We start from the raw sequence: 23,831 nt of genomic DNA, 5'->3' as shown, positions 1-23,831 counted from the left end.
CACGCGGTCATTCGGCACGGGCATCGAGGGGATTCAGGTCAAGTGATCTCGCAGGCCATGGAATGGGACGTCCCCTTCCAATCAGCGACAAGGAAATACACCATCGAGATGGTTGCGGGCTTCCACAATAAAGTGAGGCGGTGCACCGTCATGTTGCATCCACATCTCTCACGAACACCCGAGCGTATATTCTCCGAAAACTCGTATAGAACTCTTTGCACGAGCCTCAATGACAGGTGACCATTCAGACGGCCAGGTAGAAGATATGAACCAACGTGATTGTCGCCTACAATGCCGGCTCAAGTATTCACAGCAAAACATACACTATGTGATCAAAAGTATCAGGACACCTGGCTGCAAATGACATAAAAGTTCGTAGCGCCCTCCAACGGTAATGCTGGAATTCATTATGCTGTTGGTCCACCCTTGGCCTTGATGACAGCTTCCACTCTCGCAGGCATACGTTCAGTCAGGTGCTGGAAGGTTTCTTAGGGAGTGGCAGCCGATTCTTCACGGAGTGCTGTACTGAGGAGAGCTATCGATGTCGCTTGGTGAGCCCCGGCACGAAGTCAGCGTTCCAAAACATCCCAAAGATGTTCTATAGGGTTCAGATCAGAACTCTGTGCAGGCCAGACCATTACAGGGATGTTGTTGTAGTCTAACCACTCCGCCACAGGCCATGCATTATGAGCAGGTGCTCGCTAGTGTTGAAAGATGCAATCGCCATCCCCGAATTGTTCTTCAACAGTGGGAAGCAAGTAGGTACTTAAAACATCAATGCAGGCCTGTGCTGTGATAGTGCCACGCTAAACAACAAGGGGTGCAAGCTCCCTCGATGAAAAACACAACCACCCATAACACCTCCGCCTCCGAATTTTACTGTTGGCGCTACACACGCTGGCGGATGACGTTCACCAGACATTCGCCATATCCACACCCTGCTATCAGATCGCCACATTGTGTACAGTGATTCGTCACTCCAGACAACGTTTTTCCACTGTTCAATCGTCCAACGTTTACGCTCATTACACAAAGCGAGGCGTCGTTTGGCATTTACCGGCGCGATGTGTGGCTTTTGAGCAGCCGCACGAACGTGGATTTCAAGTTTTCTCATCTCCCGCCTAACTGTCATAGTATTTGAAGTGGATCCTGCTGCAGTTTGGAATTCCTGTGCGATGGTCTGGATAGATGTCTGCCTATTACACATCACGACCCTCTTCAACTGTCGGCGTTGTCTGTCAGACGACGAGGTCGCCCTGTACGCTTTTGTGCTGTACGTATCCCTTTACGTTTCCTCTTCACTACCACATCGGGAACAGTGGACCTAGAGATGTTTGGGAGTGTGGAAATCTCACGACGTATGACACAAGTGACGTCCAGTCACTTAACCACATTCGAAGTCCGTGAGTTCCGCGGAGCGCCCCATTCTGCTCTTTCACGATGTCTAATGACTACTGAGGTCGCTGATATGAAGTACCGGGCAGTAGGTGGCAGCACAATGCACCTAATACGAAAAACGTATGTTTGATCACATAGTGCATGGTGTGACTCTCCTACAGCATGAGGGTTTTCCTATCCCACTCATGGCTATTCCTGCTGTTCGAAATACCATCACGATCAAATGAGGCCTCGTCGGTAAACAGCACGATTTGGAGGATATCTGGTCTATCAATCCATTGTTGGAGCAACCACTAACACAATGCGACCCTTGGCTGAAAGGCAGTCACAAGCGTTGCGTGGACTCGTTGTGGGTGATATGGCTGTAATTGTCCGTCGTGGAATGCTCGCCACAAACTAGTATGTGTGTTGTGTACATAGTTCCGCGTAGTCAGCGCTTACACAACAGCTAAGCACAACAGCGCAGGCGCAACACTCATCCGTCTCCGCACTACGAGATGGCGCTGCCATAGAGACGGACCAAATTCTGCTTCCGCCGATCCGCGTATTAATATGTAACGCAGCCAATGAGATTGCTGCTAACGTAGAACCTTTTCTCCTCGCGGATCACACTCGCGCAGTGATACCTGAACGCTCAAGGTATTATAACGAGTGTACAGACCTCCAATTACTCAGTCCGCATCAGTCTGCAGTCAAGTTTCAGTCTGCGCCTAATAAGATTATCATATTCCCGTACATAGCCATGAAGATAAATGTATAGACACTTTGTCAAGTATCAGAGATATGTGAGAATAAGATTAACGTACCAAGACCAAAGGAACTTCAGATTGTCAATTATAAATAGCATCCAGAACCAAGGTAAGTTCTTTTTATGCTTGTTATTATTTTAATAAATGTGTGTGATAATTAATCAAGTTCTGTTTTAAGTTGGTCACCGTCAATCTGCTACTCTAAGCGTTCAAGTAGCATTTCTATCGTCTGACCTAATGGCAGAAGATAAGCACGCCACAATAAGACCACGAGACATATTGCTGACACTCGCCTACTTCATTAGAGCGACAAGTCAAATAATCTGATGGTGTGTGTACCGAAGGTCTTACAGTATGCACACCACAATGTGTAACGCTCATTTCACGTGCAATACTATGCAATACTTGTAGTGGTGTCCGCTGCAACTTTTTCCAGCACTTCCTCTTCTGAATCTACTTTGCGAGTGGTCTTCATGTTGCCAGGTACCTTGTTTCTGCCAATCTCCCTCATTCGTCGATCGAGAGAAATAAACACTCACCGTGACAGATGACGCCTTTTAGGAAATCGTTCCCTGTACAACCTTTCAGCAGAGAGAGTATTGCAACGTACATCCCCATGCACAAGGTGCACGTCAGTGAATTCGGCGAAACTGTACTGGTACTGCTCCATCGTATTGTACTGTACGTCTCTGAATAGCACTGAGTAACGAATGGGTCTGTCGCTGATTCATAGTACGTTGCGTCTTGGGACAATGTAAATACGATACAACGGAGCCAATTATCGGACAAGTAAAGAAAACCTGCATCATGACTCCCTAGTTATCAAGCTCGTCGTCCTTGTTTCCTTGCAGGAAATAAAGAATGCGCGTATAAACAAACAGCACAGTATGTGAAAACGTGTGTGTTAGTTGTAAATAATGTGGAAAACACTAGAGCTAGGTAGACAAGTTTACTTCCTTATACCCATAAGCTGGCTTCTTCGACCCGTGCTTCCCTGCCCCAAATTGTTCGGTTCAGCATTCTCTCTGTCCTGTAACGTTTTTGCGCTCTCTTACGGAAACACCCTATACACTTCAGTGACGAAACTCATGGGATACCGATATGTACGTATTGTGTACGTAAGGAAGTCCATTGGTGGAGCTGGCACTTGCGTTCAGGTGACTCATATCAAAAGTTTTCCAATGTCATTATGTCCACACGATGGCATCAACTGACTTTCGACGACGACTGATAGTTGGAGCTAGAAGCATTGGACATTCCATTTCGGAAATCATTACGGAATTCAGTAATCCAGGATCCACAGTGTCAAGTTTCTGCTGTGAATGGCAAATTTTTGAGGCATTACCTCTCACCACAGACAAGGCAGTGACCTTCTCTCTACAATGGAGACTAGCGGCGTTTGTCAGTGCTAACGGCAGGTAACACTGGGTGAAATAACCGCATAGACCCAGTACGTTGTCCTCGATGGTGAGTGTTCATCGGAAGTGAGGGTATCATCTGGAGTGCCCCAGGGAAGTGTAGTAGGTCCGCTGTTGTTTTCTATCTACATAAATCATCTTTTGGATAGGGTGGATAGCAATGTGCGGCTGTTTGCTGATGATGCTGTGGTGTACGGGAAGGCGTCGTCGTTGAGTGACTGTAGGAGGATACAAGGTGACTTGGACAGGATTTGTGATTGGTGTAAAGAATGGCAGCTAACTCTAAATCTAGATAAATGTAAATTAATGCAGATGAATAGGAAAAAGAATCATGTAATGTTTGAATACTCAATTAGTAGTGTAGCACTTGACACACTCACGTCAATTAAATATTTGGGCGTAACACTGCAGGGCGATATGAAGTGGAACGAGCAGGTAATGGCAGTTGTGGGGAAGGCGGATAGTCGTCTTCGGTTCATTGGTAGAATTTTGGGAACATGTGGTTCATCTGTAAAAGAGACCGCTTATAAAACACTAATGCGACCTATTTTTGGGTACTGTTCGAGCGTTTGGGATCCCTATCAGGTCGGATTGAGGAAGGACATAGAAGAAATTCAGAGGCGGGCTGCTAGATTTGTTACAGGTAGGTTTGATCATCACGCGAGTGTTACGGAAATGCTTCAGGAACTCAGGTGGAAGTCTCTAGAGGAAAGGAGGCGCTCTTTTCGTGAATCGCTACTGAGGAAATTTAGAGAACCAGCATTTGACGCTGACTGCAGTAAAATTTTACTGCGGCCAACTTACATTTCGCTGAAAGACCACAAAGATAAGATAAGAGAGATTAGGGCTCGTACAGAGGCATATAGGCAGTCATTTTTCCCTCGTTCTGTTTGGGAGTGGAACAGGGAGAGAAGATGGGAGTTGTGGTAAAAGGTACCCTCCGCCACGCACTTTATGGTGGATTGCGGAGTACGTATGTAGATGTAGATGTTGATGCCGATGATGCTGTAGTCTCCAGGAAAGTACACTCCTGGAAATGGAAAAAAGAACACATTGACACCGGTGTGTCGGACCCACCATACTTGCTCCGGACACTGCGAGAGGGCTGTACAAGCAATGATCACACGCACGGCACAGCGGACACACCAGGAACCGCGGTGTTGGCCGTCGAATGGCGCTAGCTGCGCAGCATTTGTGCACCGCCGCCGTCAGTGTCAGCCAGTTTGCCGTGGCATACGGAGCTCCATCGCAGTCTTTAACACTGGTAGCATGCCGCGACAGCGTGGACGTGAACCGTATGTGCAGTTGACGGACTTTGAGCGAGGGCGTATAGTGGGCATGCGGGAGGCCGGGTGGACGTACCGCCGAATTGTTCAACACGTGGGGCGTGAGGTCTCCACAGTACACCGATGTTGTCGCCAGTGGTCGGCGGACGGTGCACGTGCCCGTCGACCTGGGACCGGACCGCAGCGACGCACGGATGCACGCCAAGACCGTAGGATCCTACGCAGTGCCGTAGGGGACCGCACCGTCACTTCCCACCAAATTAGGGACACTGTTGCTCCTGGGGTATCGGCGAGGACCATTCGCAACCGTCTCCATGAAGCTGGGCTACGGTCCCGCACACCGTTAGGCCGTCTTCCGCTCACGCCCCAACATCGTGCAGCCCGCCTCCAGTGGTGTCGCGACAGGCGTGAATGGAGGGACGAATGGAGACGTGTCGTCTTCAGCGATGAGAGTCGCTTCTGCCTTGGTGCCAATGATGGTCGTATGCGTGTTTGGCGCTGTGCAGGTGAGCGCCACAATCAGGACTGCATACGACCGAGGCACACAGGGCCAACACCCGGCATCATGGTGTGGGGAGCGATCTCCTACACTGGCCGTACACCACTGGTGATCGTCGAGGGGACATTGAATAGTGCACGGTACATCCAAACCGTCATCGAACCCATCGTTCTACCATTCCTAGACCGGCAAGGGAACTTGCTGTTCCAACAGGACAATGCACGTCCGCATGTATACCGTGCCACCCAACGTGCTCTAGAAGGTGTAAGTCAACTACCCTGGCCAGCAAGATCTCCGGATCTATCCCCCATTGAGCATGTTTGGGACTGGATGAAGCGTCGTCTCACGCGGTCTGCACGTCCAGCACGAACGCTGGTCCAACTGAGGCGCCAGGTGGAAATGGCATGGCAAGCCGTTCCACAGGACTACATCCAGCATCTCTACGATCGTCTCCATGGGAGAATAGCAGCCTGCATTGCTGCGAAAGGTGGATATACACTGTGCTAGTGCCGACATTGTGCATGCTCTGTTGCCTGTGTCTATGTGCCTGTGGTTCTGTCAGTGTGATCATGTGATGTATCTGACCCCAGGAATGTGTCAATAAAGTTTCCCCTTCCTGGGACAATGAATTCACGGTGTTCTTATTTCAATTTCCAGTGTAGTATCACACGAAAGTTGTGAACAGATCAATGAGGATTTGTAGAAAATAAATGCGTGGTGTAATGACTGGCAGTTATCTCTCAATATTAGTAAGTGTAACCTACTGCGTATAACAAGGTGAAAATCCCCATTAACGTACGAGTACAAAATAAATGCCCAATCTTTGGAAGCGGTTACGTCCGTCAAGTATCTGGGTGTAACTGTTCTAAATGATCTCAAATAGAATGATCAGATTACACAAGTAACGGGTATGGCGAACTCTAGATTGCGGTTTATTGGTAGAATCCTTAAGCGATGCAGTCCTTTCACAAAGGAAATAGCTTACAATACGTTAGTTCATCCAGTCTTGGAGTATTGTTCGTCTGTATGGGACCCTTACCATTTGGATCTGAATCAAGAGTTTGAGTAGGTCCAAAGAAGAGCAGCAAGATTCGTGACTGGTACATTTAGCTGTTGCGAGAGAGCTACAAATCTCGCAGAAAGTTTGAAGCGGGACACACTTGCAGATAGACGCCGCGCTAAACAGAAGGGGCTGCTCACCAAATTCCGAAATCCGACCTTCACCCAGGATGTAGGGCATATATTATTACCACCAAAAAACTAGAAGAAGCCGACCTCTGGGAAGATCAGTTTGGATTCATTAGAAATATTGGAACAGGTGAGGCAATGCCGACCCTATGACTTATCTTAGAAGCCAGATTAAGGAAAGGCAAACCTACGTTTCTAGCATTTGTAGACTTAGAGAAAGGTTTTGACAATGTTGACTGGAACACACTCTTTCAGATTCTGAAAGTGGCAGGGGTAAAATACAGGGAGAGAAAGGCTGTTTACAATTTGTACAGAAAACAGATGGCAGTTATAAGAGTCGAGGGACATGAAAGGGAAGCAGTGGTTGGGAAGGGAGTGAGACAGGGTTCTAGCCTATCCCCGATGTTACTCAATCTGTATATTGGACAAGCAGTAATTGAAACAGAAGAAAAATTGGGAGTAGGAATTAAAATCCATGGAGAAGAAATAAAAACTTTGAGGTTCGTCGATGACATTAAATTCTGTTAGACAGCAAAGGACTTGGAAGATCAGTTGACCAGAATGGATAGTGTCTTGAAAGGAGGATATAAGATGAACATCAACAAAAGCAAAACGAGGATAATGGAATGTAGTCGAATTAAGTCGGGTGATGCTGAGGATATTAGATTAGGAAATGAGACACTTAAAGTAGTTTTGCTATTTCGGGAGCAAAATAACTGATGATGGTCGAAGTAGAGAGGATATAAAATGTAGACTGGCAACTGCAAGGAGGGCGTTTCTGAAGAAGAGAAATTTGTTAACATTGAGTATAGATTTAAGTGTCAGGAAGTCGTTTCTGAAAGTATTTGTATGGAGTGTAGCCATGTATGGAAGTGAAACGTGGACGATAAATAGTTTAGACAAGAAGAGAATAGCAGCTTCCGAAATGTGGTGCTACAGAAGAATGCTGAAAATTAGATGGGTGGACCACATAACTAATGAGGAGGTATTGAATAGGATTGGAGAAAAGAGAAGTTTGTGGCAGAACTTGGCCAGAACAAGGGATCGATTGGTAGGACATGTTCTGAGGCGTCAAGGGATCACCAGTTTAGTATTGGAGGGCAGCGTGGAGGGTAAAAATCGTAGAGGGAGACCAAGAGATGAATACACGAAGCAGATTCAGAAGGATGTAGGTTGCAGTAGGTACTGGGAGATGAAGAATTTTGCACAGGATAGAGTAGCATGGAGAGCTGCATCAAACCAGTTTCGGGACTTAAGACCACAACAACAACGTTTAAATCGCGCAATGATCACCATTCAAAGATAAGGGAGATAAGAGCTCGTACCGAGGCGTACAGACAGTCGTTTTTCCCTCGCGCAGTCCGCGAGTGGAACAGAGGGGGGGGATATGACTTTGGCGGGAATTGTGCCCTCCGCCACACACTGCTTGGTGTCTAGCGGAGTGTATATGTAGATGTAGATGTAAATAGGTGAGGGCCGTACGACGAACGTATCCCTTAGTACAGTGCGGCGAAATTTGGCATTAATGGCTGTGGCAGCAGACGAACGACGCTTGCGCACGACATGACCTGCAGCGCCTCCCCTTGGCTCGTGATCGTATCGGCTGAAACCTAGACGACTGGAAAACCGTGGCCTAGCCAGATGAGTCCCGATTTCAGTTTGTAAAACCCCACGGTAGGCTTTGAGTGTGGCGCAGACGCCACGAAATGATGAATGAAATGACCGTGTGATATTACGGTATATTGGTAATTTTTACTTATGGACCGTCTGACACCAACTGAATAAAATACAATTTTAGTGCCATACGCGTTTCGCCTTTATTTTATGCAAGGCATCATCAGTGGCCTGGAATATGTACATATGTTAGCTATTTAATTTACATTTTTGTCACTGTGCTTATCGGTTATAAACAGTTCTGGTGGTTGGTATTTCCTATTAAGTAGTAATGTTTTGAACTGTACTTACATGTGGCGTGGACAATTTCTTACATATTACGCTCCTGTTGCATTTTTGGTGTTGTTCTTCTTAGGAATGCTAATTTGCGTTTTTTCCCACATTCCACAGCACTATGAACTGAACGCTTGTTTCAATGCAGTGTTTTGGTTTCTGTTACCGAATGTCAAATCTTTTTGCCAAAGATCGAATGTTATTGCCAAACTTTCAAGTGTAATTATTGAAGTATCTATGATCTGGTGTGAGAGAAAGAGTTTTTTTAGTTTTATGTTATCATTTCCTTTATTAAGTGTAGTAGGGAGCCTGTGCTGATGTGTGTTTGTTCATTTATCACATGTTTGTTTTCTGCTATGGCTTTCTGGATGTGGAAGTTTTCTTGCGTTTGTATAAGATGTTTGTCATGGTTGCTTATTCTCATTATTTTCGTTTCTTGTTCCATGTTTGTAGGATGATGGTTAGGTGTTTTAAGTGCTCTGCAAATGTGGAATGGTTTATTTCACACTTCCAACGTCTAATATGTTCTTTGTATCGTGTTTCAAAATTCCTGCATGTCATGCCTATGTATACTGCATCACAGCTTTGACATTCAAGTTGATATATTCCTGATTGTTGGAATTTGTCCCTCTTGGTAGCTGGCTGGCTTAGGTATGATTGGAGGGTTTGCCCAGGCTTATACGCTATTTTGAAGCCCTGTCTCTTTAGGATGTTTGTGTTAGTTTATGTTTGTAGGTCATGGTGTACTATCTGGTTCTTTTCTGTGTGGTGTTGTCATTGTGGGTGTTTCCTTAGTGTGTTTGTAAGTTTTCAGCTTGTGAGTTCTCTTGTGTTCTGGAAATGTTGTGATTGTTTTGTATTTGTGTTTTTATTTTTTGATTGAGCCTGTGTACCACATGTGTTTCATCCCCGTTGTTCCTAGCTATTTGTATGATTGTACTCATTTCTTGTTCATGGTTTCTCTTGCTAAGTAGGATTCTGTTTAATCTATGCAACATGTGTCTTAGTGCTGCTACTTTCTGGCTGTGGGGGTGGTTGGATGTGGAATGTATTATTGTGTCTGTGGCTGTTGGTTTTCTAAAGATATTAAGTGTATGTTTACCATTTTCTTTTTTTATTGTAATGTCAAGAAAATTTATTTGATTATCTTCTTCTTTCCCAAGTGTGAATTTTATGTTCTGATGAGCTTTGTTTATTTCCGAATTGAGTTGATCTGCCAGACAAATAATGTCATCCACGTATCTGTACCAATATATGATTTTGAAACTTTCATTAGTGGTTAGCTTTTCAAATACCGTGTGATATTGTTGGCCGGGATGTTCCAGTCGGGTTCGGCCGCCAAGAGCAATTCTTATTTCAGTCGGTGCCACATTGGGTGACTTGTAGCCGATGATGAGGATAAAATGATGATGAGCGCAACACGACACGCAGTCCCCGAGCGGAGAAAATCTCCGACCCAGCCGGGAATCGAACCCAGGCCCAGTGCATGGGAGGGGAGCACGTTACCACCCAGCTAAGCAGGCGGACGAGACTCCATGAAGATATGGGCCCAGGCTCTCAACAACGCACTGTGCAAGCTGATGGTGGCAGCGTATCGGTGTGGGCCGTGTTTACATGGAATGGGCTGGAAACTCTAGTCCGACTGAACCCATCACTGACTGGAAATGGTTACGTTCGGTTACTTGTAGGCCTTTTACAACTCTTCAGCGACTTCATATTCACAAACATCGATGGAATTTTTATTGATGACAATACGCCGTGTAACTGGACGACACTTGTTCGCAACTGGTGCCTTGTGTACACAATATTACCGCCATCCACATACGTACGTACATGAATCCCATCGAACATTTATGGGACATAATACAGAGGTCAGTTCGCCACCAAATTCCTGCACTGGTAACAGTTTACAGTCACGGATGGCTTCAGAGGCAGCCTGGTTTGATATTTCTGCAGGAGACTTCCAACGACTTGTTGATTCCGTGCCACGTCGAGTTACTGTACTACACAGGGCAAAAAGAGGTCCGTCACGGTATTAGGAGGTATCCCATGATTTTTCTCACCTCAATATATATTATCCTACTGTAAACCTAAAAAATAACTTTAACTTCATTAAAGAGCGCAACCGTAGCCTGCAAAGGGATTTTTGTATTCCAGTAACTTTCAAAAATACTTTGTGTAATTACAAAACAAAATACTGTAGTAAAAGTTAGATGTTCATGGAGTGGCTGAAAAAATTATCATCCAAAATGGCTTCCCTCCTTCTAGTTCAGGTAACTGAGAGTGTACTGCGTTCTGAAAAAAAATGGTCCAAATACTTGTGACAGCAATAATACGAGGGTGAGTCAAATGAAAACTTTAAATTTGTAATAACAAATCGAAATTTCGCGCCGTTATCCTATAAGTTGGTAAGCGTGCTACAAACAGCATGCAGAATGGCCTTTAGGTGGCAGCATAGTACAGATGCACACATACCGTCGCAGTATCAATATAAAGATGGCTGCCCCACTTGCGACTTGCACCAGGGAAGAACAGCATTCTGTTATTCGGTTTTCGCATAGTGAAGGTATGAAACGTATTGAAATTCATCGACGAATGAAGATTCAGTACGGTGATGCATGCTTGTCACAGCAGCAAGTCTACGAATGGAGTAGGAATTCGCAAGTGGTGTGACTTCAGTGGAAGATGCTCCTCGTCCAGGTCAGGCACAACGAATTGTGACTCCACAGAACATTGCAGCAGTTGAAGCCATAGTGAAAGAAAACCGCCGAGTGACACTGAATGAAATTGCAGCATGTTTACAGATTAGTCATGGGTCAGTACACCACATTGTGCATGATATGCTCCAGTTTCACAAAGTGTCTGCAAGTTGGGTGCCACGGCAGCTGACTCCTGAAATGAGAGAACGATGTGTTGGTGCTTGTGAAGAACTTCTTCGGCGCTTTGAACGAGAAGGTGATGGCTTCCTTGCAAGAATCGTTACTGGGGACGAAACTTGGGTTCACTTTCACCAACCGGAAACGAAGAAAGCGAGCAAGGGATGGCGCCATTTCTCACCACCAAAACCAAAGAAGTTTCGAACAGAACCATCTACAGGGAAGGTTATGCTGACTCCCTTTTGACCCGAAAAAGGAGTCATCTTAGAGCATTACATGCCTAGAGGGACCACTGTCACCAGTGCATCATACACAAATCGTCTGCAGCCTGCAATCAAAGCGACGTGGATTGCTGTCAGCAAGTGTCCTTTTGCAACATGACAATGCAAGGCCCCACACCGTCCGTACAACAGTTGCAACAATCACAGACCTGCATTTTGAGTGTCTTCCTCATCCACCATACTCACCAGACCTTGCCCCAAGTGATTTCCATATATTTGGACCACTCAAAGACGCAATGGGAGGAAAGAAGTTGCGTTCTGATGAAGAGGTACGCCACGTGGTGCATGAGTGGTTGCGCAGACTACCAAAAGAATTTTTTTCTAAAGGAATTTATGCACTTTGTAAGCGCTGGAGGACTTGCATTGAGCGTGGGGGAGATTATGTTGAAAACTGATACAGCTTTGTACCACTTCTGCACAATAAATAATATTAAAAAAAGATATTTAAGGTTTTCGTTTGACTCACCCTCGTACAAATGTTATTACTGGTCGTTTCACCCACAGAAATTTCATCTTCCGTTTTTTAATTAGAGTGGAGCCACAAAATCGAAGAAAATCATTTATGAGAGAGTGCTCTCTTATGTTATGTAAATAACATCGAATATTCCAGAACATACGCCTGTTACAGGAGTAGATAGATCCATAATTTGTCACAAATGCAAAGATGAAAATATTAGCATGTAGCAGAAAACGAACCTATTTCCTTCAGCTCCATAACAGCACATTTCAAACCACAAGACCACGTACATCTCGAAGCATTATTATTGTGTTCATCCTAGAATCTCCTAAAATCGTTTACTGCTGATGTGTCACTAACTGACATTTTGACCACAGTGCACTGATTTTGTGGGATACCGAGAGTGATGTGTCTGTGATAAATCTTCAGTACACCACTACCTCAAAACGGCATATTATCATAACACACAAGGAATAACACAGAAACAGCAAAATACTATGAAATCCAATATGGTCTCTCCACAATAGCGAGCGAGGGATACCAAGTGGTGCGGTAGCGTTCTCGCTTCCCGCGCCCGGGTTTCCGGGTTCGATTCCCGGCGGGGTCAGGGATTTTCTCTGCCTCGTGATGACTGGGTGTTGTGTGATGTCCTTAGGTCAGTTAGGTTTAAGTATTTCTAAGTTCTAGGGGAATGATGACCATAGATGTTAAGTCCCATAGTGCTCAGAGCCATTTGACCCTTTTTTTTCGATACCAAGTGACTTGGCCCAAACGCTAGTTGTAGCTTTCTCATTTTACTCACTCCTTGGCAAAGAAAAGATTAAAGAGTGTACTGATTTCTTTAAACTGTCTTTTATTTCTATGTTCAGAGATGCATTGCCAGAAAAAGGGTCTTAATGGTAAAGTAGCATTTTGCGGTGAAATGAGTGAGGAAATTAATGTAACACTCAGCAACACACACATTTTATTGCACATACAGTGCCAGGAAAAACCTGGAAAGGCGATGTAGTATTTGATCTGATGATAGCATATGCTACTTCGAGAATTGTAAATGTGTTGATAATGGTTTGAATGTCATCCGCCAAGAGATAGCGTAGTGGCTTAGCTGCCAGATCGCCATCTGTATCTACCCTTTAATAGGCAATGCTCGGAACCAGAAGGCTGAGTTTGGCGCAAATGTGTGAAGCAGACAGGCAACCATGCCACAGAGATGCACTCGTCCTTCCTACTGCCAACTGAGTGAGTTTGAAAGGGATCCAACTGTGGCCTTCCGATTGGCAGGATGGTCCTTTGGCAGAATTGCCATACAAGGTGGAGGTGCTGTGTTAGTTGTGCAACTATGCTTATATCAGGTGCCACATGAACATTCTCACAACCGTAGATGAAGTTCCGGAAGTCCACAACGCCCGCAAGAATCGTCGAATTGTAAGGGCAGCCGTGACAGATTGTACAGCTACCACAGCAGTTGTACAGCTGTTCTACAGCTGTTGAAAACCAGTTATTAGCAGTGAGAATACTGGCACTCACATCTCCAGCCATCCTCCACTCATGCCACAGCATCGAAATACATGGCTAGACTGGTGCCGTCAGAGGACCACTTGGAATATAAAATGGCGCGCCACGATCTTCAGTAAGATTCGGCCTATACTCAAGTCACTGTCTTTTGTGCATGCTATGTTGACCCCATAGTGTGCATTCACTCGAGACACACTGGCCCCACAGGCCTTTTGGTGAATCCTCGTTCACCTTTGGTGTTTCTGGAGGTGACACTAACCAGCTCTCGATATGTGCAGAATGTTGTTAAACCAGTTCTTTTGCTGTTGTTGCAACAGGAAGGCGATTTGTTGTTGAAACAGGATAATGTTGGCCACACACTGCCTGTGAAACTCGATACGCCCTGCAAGACATGCAACAACTTTCCTGGTCAGCACAGTCTCCAGGTTTGTCTCCAGCTGAGCGTGTATGGGATATGGTGGGAAGACAAGTGACTCATGTGACTTGTCAACCGACAACTCTTACAGAACAACCTGAACAGATCGAGCAGGTCTGGAATAAAGTACCCCCAGGATAGCGTTTACCATCTGTTCTAACAACAGGATGCCAGAGTCAGTGTTTGCATTGCCATCTGGTTGGTCGTGCAGTCTAAGGCACGGCTTTCCAGGCGGGAAGTAGCACCTGGTCCCCGGCACGAATCCCCCCCAGTGCACTTGTGTCAAGGTCCGGTGAACCGGCCAGTCTGTGGATGGTTTTCAGCCGGTTTTCCATCTGCCTCAGCGAATGCAGGCTGGTTCCCCTTATTCCGCCTCAGTTACACTATGTTGGCGATTGCTGTGCAAACAAGTTCTCCACGTGCACTTACACCACCATTACTCTATCACACAAACATAGGGGTTACACACGTCTGGTGTGAGTCGTTCCCTGGGGGATCCACCGGGGTCCAAACCGCACAATAACCCTGGGTTCGGTGTGGGGTGGTGGAGGGGTGAAATGGACTGCGGCAGTCGTCGTGGGGTTTTGGACCACTGCAGCTGTGGTGGGGACGAAGCCTCTGCATCGTTTCTAGGTCCCGGTTTAAAATACAATACAATACATACATACAATATGGATGTTTCATCATGGGTCGACATCTAGTACCTAGGAACTGCCTGTGGTGTTGATCTGTCAATGAAGTCATTTCATATACCCTGTATGCACTATTTCAACTATAAATCTTGAAAGAATGGAAACTTCTAAAAATTAGTACTATTTTTTTCTGGCAGTGTACATGCATTTTATTACACGTATTGACACAACATCTCTAGGTCCACTGTGTCTTTTGGCAGGTGCGGGCGGTAGGCGGGGCTCGCTGCGGCCGGCTACGCCCCCTGTTGCCCAGCTGGCCCAGCGCCGCTCGTCGCTGCGGCCACCCCCGGCGCCCTCGCCGGGACCCCCGGCGCCGCCCCCAGGGGGTGGGATGCGGACTGCAGGACGGCCCACGCCCACACAAGACCGCCGCAGGTGAGTCCACGACCACTGCTGCTCCACTACTCATCTCTGACCCCCAAATCTGCGGAAATATCGCAACCACTGTACGTTCCTCTGTGTTACTAGACCTCTGGGTCACCGCCATAGATTCCACAAAAGGAGGGAGGCAGAATTCTCAATTTCCAGGACTGATTGTTTTCAATTCTAGTGAACTGCAGCATGAAGTAATAGCCTGGAGTATTTTATTAAGAATGAATATTTCTTGTAAACCACAAGAGGCGCTGGTAGTCCCACGAGGCATACTGGAACATGCGCATATTTTGAAGTGTGTTAACACAGAGGTGACCATGGACGTGCGCAAAAATTCATGCAAATTCTAAACATTCCATTTTTGTGTAACTTACTCAAGCAGAAACATTGACAGTATACAATACTGACCATTAAAATTGCTACACCAAGAAGAAATGCAGATGATAAACGGGTATTCATTGGACAAATATATTATACTAGAACTAACATGTGATTACATTTGCACGCAATTTGGGTGCATAGATCCTGAGAAATCAGCATCCAGAACAAACACCTCTGGCCGTAATAACGGCCTTCATACGCCTGCGCATTGAGTCAAACAGAGCTTGGATGGCGTGTACAGGTACAGCTGCCCATGCAGCTTCAACAAAATACCACAGTTCATCAAGAGTAGTGACTGGCGTATCGTGACGAGCCAGTTGCTCGGCCACCATTGACCAGACGTTTTCAATTGGTGAGAGATCTGGAGAATGTGCTGGCAGTCGAACATTTTCTGTATCCAAAAAGGCCCGTACAGGACCTACAACATGCGGTCGCGCGTTGTCATACTCAAATGTAGGGCCAGGTGATACTCCAGTATGGCGATGACGAATACACACTTCCAATGTGCGTTCACCGCGATGTCGCCGAACACGGATGCGACCATTATGATGCTGTAAACAGAACCTGGATTCATCCGAAAAAATGACGTTTTGCCATTCGTGCACCCAGGTTCGTCGTTGAGTACACCATCGCAGGCTCTCCTGTTTGTGATGCAGCGTCAAGGGTAATCGCAGCCATGATCTCCGAGCTGATAGTCCATGCTGCTGCAAACGTCTTCGAACTGTTCGTGGAGATGGTTGTTGTCTTGCAAACGTCCACATCTGTTGACTGAGGGATCGAGACGTGGCTGCATGATCCGTTAGAGCCATGCGGCTAAGGTGCCTGTCAACTCGACTGCTAGTGATACGAGGCCGTTGGGATCCAGCACGGCGTTCTGTATTACCTTCCTGAACCCACCGATTCCATATTCTGCTAACAGTCATTGGATCTCGACCAACGCGAGCAGCAATGTCGCGATACGATAAACCGCAATTGCGATAGGCTACAATAAGTCCGTCGGAAACGTGATGGTACGCATTTCTCCTCCTTACACGAGGCATCACAACAACGTTTCACCAGGCAACGCCGGTCAACTGCTGTTTGTGTATGAGAAATCGGTTGGAAACTTTCCTCATGTCAGCACGTTGTGGGTGTCGCCACCGGCGCCAACCTTTTGTGAATGATCTGAAAAGCTAATCATTTGTATATCACAGCATATTTTTCCTGTCGGGTAAATTTCACGTCTGTGGTGTAGCAGCTGTAACTGTACACGCCATCCAAGCTCTGTTTGACTGAATGCTCAGGCGTATCAAGGCCGTTATTACGGCTAGAGGTGGTTGTTCTGGTTACTGATTTCTCAGGATGTATGCATCCAAATTGCGTGAAAATGTAATCACATGTCAACCCTAGTATAATATATTTGTCCAATGAATACCCATTTATCATCTGCATTTCTTCTTGGTGTAGCAATTTTAATTGCCAGTAGTGTAGATGCCCTCAAAGGTAAAATTCCAGGTGGTTTAAGTCATCTAGAAGGTCATGCTACAGGGCCTCCACATCCTATCCAATGTCCAGGGACAATGTTGTAGAGGTGTCAGCTAACTGTAATGTGGAAGTGGGGTAGTGCTCTGTCATGCAGGAACCATACAATCTGTCGTACTGTCCAACATGCACTATCAAGCAGTTCAGGCAGAGTATTTGCAGGAAGTCCAGGTATATTCCTCCATTGAGGCACTGTGGAATAATAACTGGTCCAAGTATGTGGTCGCCAGGAGTGCCTACCCACACTCTGATGCTGAACTCATGCTGATGAGCTGCCTCAACCATTCGCCAAGCCGCACGTAGTGGGCGTGCAGTTAGAGGCACCGTGTCCTGCTGGAGCCTCGAGTCCTCCCTTGGGCATGGGTGTGTGTGTGTGTGTGTGTGTGTGTGTGTGTGTGTGTGTGTGTGTGTGTGTGTGTGTGTTTGTTCTTAGCATAAGTTAGTTTAAGTAGTGTGTAAGTCTAGGGACTGATGATCTCAGCAGTTAGGTCCGTTAGGAATTGAGACACATTTGAACATTCCCCAAGAATTGTCTGTAAACCACAGATGGCGATTATGGAGATTTATGCTGCCAATTCTGGTAAAGATTACTTTGTTGGTGAAAAAGGCTGATGACACAAATCCCATAATTGTGATGGTCTGGTGCTAAAACGTCGACAAAATCCTCGCTGTAGAGGGAAATCCGCTGCGGATAATTCTTGCAATCGTTGCTGGTGACAGGGATAGTAGAGGTGGTCATGCAGTATACACATAATCGTACTTTGGTTTACACCATGTTGGCGGACCACTTGTCTCGGGCTTGAGCTAGATTTCGTGCTCAATGTCCTGTAGAATCCAGTCTTCCAAATCTGGTGCACGCAGAGTCCGCCGCCTCCCTGGACGTATGCCTGACTGAAAGGACTCATGCTGACACAAATCCCTAAAAAGGGCTTGAAATGTTGTGTGATGTCATTGGTGTCTATGGGGTACTTGTTTTGCTACAGCCATGCTGACTCTCCACGTTTCACAGCTGCTTGGTCGTACACAAACACCATCTTGGTTTGTTCCCTACGTGAATACCGGACCATTCTGCTGTTTACAGTATGCTGCATCAATCATACAGTCTGCAACACACAGGGAACACACCGCACGTAGTCAGAGAAACTATCATTCGTCAGTGCCATCTACCGTGTAAATGATGGGTTTCCAGACACGTGTTCATAGGAACTTTTTTCCTCCGTTTCCAGTCACGAATCCGTCCGTGCAGTTTGTCGGTTTTGTTAATGTTCACCCTTTGTTTGGTCCAAAGTAGATCGGCCTGCATTACTTGGCAATGACATGTGCGAAAATTACTTTCGTCCTTCAGTTTTGCATACCAGCATGTCAGCATTTGCGAGTGACAATAAATTCCCGAAACGCACCTTTCTAAGCACCAAAAAACAGCTAAGTGGAGCAACGTTTCATTTTTTAAATAATGAATTACACATTTGCAGACTTTCCAAAGACACCGATTACGATGAATGTCCCCCCCCCCCCCTCCAAGCTCTCAGGGATAAGAAAAAAATGTAATGTATGATTTTGTAAGTTTTCAACAGGGTCGGAAATGGAACTTATTTATGGCTACTTTGAAGTCACCATTCGGCTTCCAAATATTAAAATTACTCCATATCCCAAGTCTAGGTCCCCTCCCCCTTTATAGTCAATCGTATGGGCGTCCTTGTTTCCTGCTGCAGCTGGTATAAGTTCGCCTGCCTCTGATCTTTGAACAGACTTATCCAGCCAGGTATAGGGGAGTCACATTCTCAACTGGACCCAGAAGGAATCGTTACCAGAGGCAAAAGGAGTGGTGACAGATATAAAACGTTCGGGTTAGGATCAATTGAGGACTGAACCCCAAACCTTTACATCTATATCTGCATATGAATACCCACCACTGTAGAGTGCATGGTGGTTGGTATCTTCTTGGGAATATATTGGTTTTCTTTTCTGTTCATGTACTGAGAGATGGATAGATGACAACGTACCCTAAAGCCCCAAAAGTCAAGGGGTACCTCCTAATATCATGTCGGACCTTCTTTTGTCAGGCTTAGTAAAGCAGTTCCACTTGGCATGGACTCAACAAGTCGTTGGAAGTCGCTTGCAGAAATAATAAGCAAAGTTGTCTCTACAGCCGTCCATAAGTGCGAAAGTGTTGCCCATGCAGTATTTCGTGCACGAACCGACCTCTCCTTTTTTCCCCATAAATGTTCAATGGGATTCACGTCAGGCTGTGGTAGGTCAAATCATTCGCTCGACCTGTCCAGAATGTTCTTCAAACTAATCACAGACAACTGCGGCCTGGTGTCATGGCGCATTGTCATCCATAAAAATTCCATTGCAGAGGGCTGCAAATTGTCTCCCAGTCAATGGCCGGTTCAACGGTACCAGAGGACCCAGTCCATTTCATGTAAACACAGACACATCATTATGGAGCCACCGCCAGTTTGCACAGTGACATGTTAACAACTTGGGTCCGTGGCTTCATGGGGTTTGCACCACACTCTAACCCTACCATCAGCTCTTACCAACTGAAATCGCGACTCATTTGACCAGGACACGGTTTTCTAGTTGTCTGAGGTCCAATCGATATGGTCACGAGACCAGGAGAGGCACTATGGGCGATATCGTGCTGTTAGCAAAGGCACTCGCTTCGGTCGCCTGTTGCCATAGCCCATTAACGCCAAATTTAGCCGCACTGCTATAACGGATACGTTCGTTGTGCGTCCCACATTCATTTCTGCAGTTATTTTACGCAGTGTTGCTTGTCTGTCAGCACTGACAATTATACACAAACGCCGCTGCTCTCCATCGTTAAGAGAAGGCCGTCGGCCTCTGCATTGTCCGTGGGGAGGGGTAATGCCTGAAATTTGGTATTCTCGGCACACTCTTGACACTGTGAATCTCAAAATATTGAATTCCCTAACGATTTCCGGAGTGGTGTGTTCCATGTGTGCTGCTCCAACCGCCATTCCGCGTTCAAAATCTGTTAATTCCTGTGGTGTGGCTATAACCACGTCGCAGGCCTTTTCACCCGAATCACCTTGGTACAAGTGACTACTCCAGCAATGCGCTGTCCTCTTCTACATTACGTACGTGATACTACCGCCATCTGTATATGTGCATATCACTACCCAATAACTTTTGTCACCTCAGCGATTGCGCGTCACTGTACCAATCTCTCTCATTTTATTCTTGTAGTCAGTGCGCAAGGTGCAGGATGGTGCAAGCGTAATGGTCAGATGGTCCTCTTTGTACACGGGTTCTCTGTATGTATGTGAGGGGGTTTGCTGATGGGAACAACGTCGCCTTTCGTTCAGATACTCCTATTTAACTCCAAGAACGTTTCTGCTACACTGTAGTATGGACTGTACTGTCCAGTTAGAACTGTAGCAGCACGTGTCTGAATTCGTCCCCAATTGCAGAGGAGGTCTCCGAAGGTGATTGGATAGCTTCTCCAAAGGTCCGATTTACATCTTGTCAGTAGCGAGCAAGAATGTTAATGGCACCTTCATAGAAGCTACATACCCCTTCGAGGACGTCTTCTGCAGTAGGGGAGATTTTAACTTCAAGATCTTCGAATCAAAATGGTGGTATACTTACTTATAATAATAATAATAATAATAATAATAATAGAGAAAGAAGTAATTTCATATGTTGGTTAGTTATTTCATATGTTGTATAGCTATATTTAGCTTTTGGATGTCAAGGTAATACACTTATGAGGGTCACTCCAAAAGAAATGCACACTATTTTTTTAAAATCCATCTTTTATCCTACATGTTTGAAAGTTTTACAGTGTGTAGATACATCCTTTAGGAACAATATTTTCATTTCTCCACATAATTTCCATCCCTCTCAACTACCTTACGCCATCTTGGAACCAGCGCCTGTATACCCGTACGGTAAAATTCTGGACCAACCCGTTGGAGCCACTGTTTGGCAGCGTGCACAAGGGAGTCATCATCTTCAAACCTTGTTCCACGAAGAGAGTCTTTCAGTTTCCCAAAGGGATGATAGTCACACGGAGCCAGGTCAGGACTGTATGGCGGGTGTTTCAGTGTTGTCCATACGAGTTTTGTGATCGCTTCCACGGTTTTTTTAGCTGACATGTGGCCGTGAATTGTCGTGCAACAGCAAAACATCCTGCTTTTGCCGATGTGGTCGAACACGACTCAGTCGAGCTTGAAGTTTCTTCAGTGTCGTCCCATATGCATCAGAATTTATGATGGTTCCACTTGGTATGATGGCCGCAAGCAAAGAGTCCTTCGGAATCTAAAAACACTGTAGCCATAACTTTTCCAGCAGAAGGTGTGGTTTTGACTTTTTTTTTTTCTTGGGGGAATTTGCATGATGACACTCCATTGATTGCCTCTTCGTCTCTGGTGAAAAATGATGAAGCTATGTTTCATTACTTATCACAATTCTTCCAAGAAATTCATCTCCACCATTCTCGTACTGTTTCACAAGTTCACTGCATACCGTTTTTCTTGTTTCTTTGTGAGCCATTGTCAACATCCTGGGAACCCACCCGGCAAAAACCTTTTTTAACGCCAACACTTTCAGTATCCTACAAACACTTCCTTCCCCTATGCCAACGTAGCGTGACAATTCGTTCACTGTGAACGTCTGTCAGCAGTCACCAATTCGTTAACTCTCTGCACATTGTCTGGAGTGAGTGCAGTAAGAGGCCTGCCGCTGCGAGGACAATCCTGAATATTGCCGTACCCGCTTTCATCACGTGACCTGCTTGCCCACCGACTAACTGTACTGCGATCGACAGCAGCATCTCCATACACCTTTTTCAACCTCTTGTGGATGTTTCCCACTGTCTCGTTTTCACAGCACAGGAATTCTATGACAACACGTTGCTTCTGATGAACGTCAAGTGTAGCAGCCATCTTTAAGACATACTGTGACGGCGCCTCTCACGGGAACAGGTTGACCTAAGTTTCAAAACAAGCAGGAAGCATGAATCTACACACTGTAAAACTTTCACGCATGTAGAATGAAAACCGTATTTTTACAAAAATAGTGTGCATTTCTTCTGGAGTGACCCTCGTAAATGCAGGCCTACCATTAATCGTTAGAGCTAAAATATGTTTGTTATAGGTATAGTCGGAAGGGGTGAGAAAGTGTAAAGGAATGGGCCTACACATAGATGGGGACTACCTATACAGTTTACTACTAGCCGATGATCAGATAATGTTGGTTGTGGATGACTATATTATAGAGTACATGATGAAGAAAATCGTAGAAACATACAACAAGAACGGACTAAAATATTTTTTTCTAAAACAATGTATCCCTCTTTAGGAAGCAAACAACATGACATTATCATGCACAGAAAAACTGTTTAAGCACATCGAAAGTATAAATACCTGACATTGTAATCTCAGAGCCGAGTTCCAGTATACAGGAAAAAAGACAGAAGGCAACCCAAGATAAACAAGTAATGAATAAGCTTAATTCCATCCTTTGGTCTGATAAAATTAAGGAAATTGGGAAAAGGGTTATGTGAATAAATAATACATAGCATTTGTACATTGTATATAGCTGATGCCTTGGAAATGAGAAGACAAGACAGAGGACTAGTTGAAGCGTCGTAAAAGGCGTTTTGGAGGAGTTGTAGTTTCGAAGCGAGCGAAGATCCTAAATAAGAGAATCGGAAAGCGAATGAAAACTCCCAAGTACATCAGCGAGGAGGCGCAAAAATGGCATTTAATATGGTATCGACATGTGATGAGATTAAGGGGAGAGCAATGGCCGAAAAAAGTATTTTGTTGCCAAGCTCTATACAACAGAAAACACGAAGACCCTGAGCAGAACTGAACACAAATCACTCAGATAGGGGATACGTAACGAAGAAATTTGAAAGAAAATGTATACAAGGGTCGAAAGGCTAAGATACGAGGCGATGAGAAACTGCCTGAGGAGGTGTAAACAACTCGCTAAATAATAATAATAACGATATAATAATATTAATAATGATAACAACAACAATAACAATAATAATAACAATAATAACAACAATATTAATACGTACGAGGGCGGTTTGATAAATGTGCAAAAAGAAAGAAAAATGTTTGTTTCGTAAACAACTGACATTTCTTCTCGACAGAGGCTCCTTTGTGAGGTGTACACTTGATGCAACTTTTTCATCCCACTGGAAAAATAGGTTCATTAGACTCTGGAAAATAATCGTTGACTGTAACTATCACTTCCTCATTCGGTGAAAATTTCTTCCCAGCAAAACAAAGTTTCAAGTTATGAAACAGGAAGTAGTCACTTGGGGCTAAATCTTGTGAATAATTGGATGAAGAACCAATTCAAAGCTCCATTTATGCACTTTCACCATTGTTATTGTGGTATCGATAGCAACGATGCCACGGCGTATTAAAGTTATTAGGTTGGCACTACGACAGACACCGACGGCAGCGCCCTCTAGTCGGTGCTGTGCAGATCTATGAGCTCCGCTCCAGATTCTGCCCATTTCATCGAAATCAGACGACCTGGAACCTCACTTAAACTACAGACTGTTGGCTTGCTATTGAGACCTTGTATTACTCACGACGGGATATACGCAAAGTTATGTAACCATTTATTAACCTGTTTTTGCCTATAATAAACATCTAATATTTTAATCTAAGTGCTTGTCCCCTCGTGCTCCTACTCGCTTTCTTCATTCGGCCCACCCTTCAGTTTTCAGGAGCAGATCCATGCGCCGCCTTCCAGGCAGGATACAAAAGTTATCGCTGATATGTGGGATGGTGCATTATCCTGGTGAAAGAGCAGTTTTTTACCTGTCAATCTTGGTCCTC

The 23,831-nt window shown here is 45.3% G+C and overlaps 1 protein-coding gene across 1 annotated transcript in view; it reads left to right on the top strand.

The window, feature by feature from the left end:
* The window catches only part of LOC126424637 (open rectifier potassium channel protein 1), a 242,601-nt gene extending 229,605 nt beyond the window's left edge, over positions 1–12,996 (top strand). Inside the window, exon 11 of the mRNA XM_050087370.1 lies at positions 12,969–12,996. Coding sequence (XP_049943327.1) covers positions 12,969–12,996 — 28 coding nt within the window. The remainder of the gene's footprint in view (positions 1–12,968) is intronic.
* Positions 12,997–23,831: the final 10,835 nt, after the last annotated feature.

This window comes from Schistocerca serialis, chromosome 10 (genome assembly GCF_023864345.2).
Source record: "Schistocerca serialis cubense isolate TAMUIC-IGC-003099 chromosome 10, iqSchSeri2.2, whole genome shotgun sequence".
NCBI lineage: Eukaryota > Metazoa > Arthropoda > Insecta > Orthoptera > Acrididae > Schistocerca > Schistocerca serialis.
The sequence above is the reverse complement of the archived record's forward strand: the minus strand, read 5'-3'. Positions and strand labels throughout refer to the sequence as shown.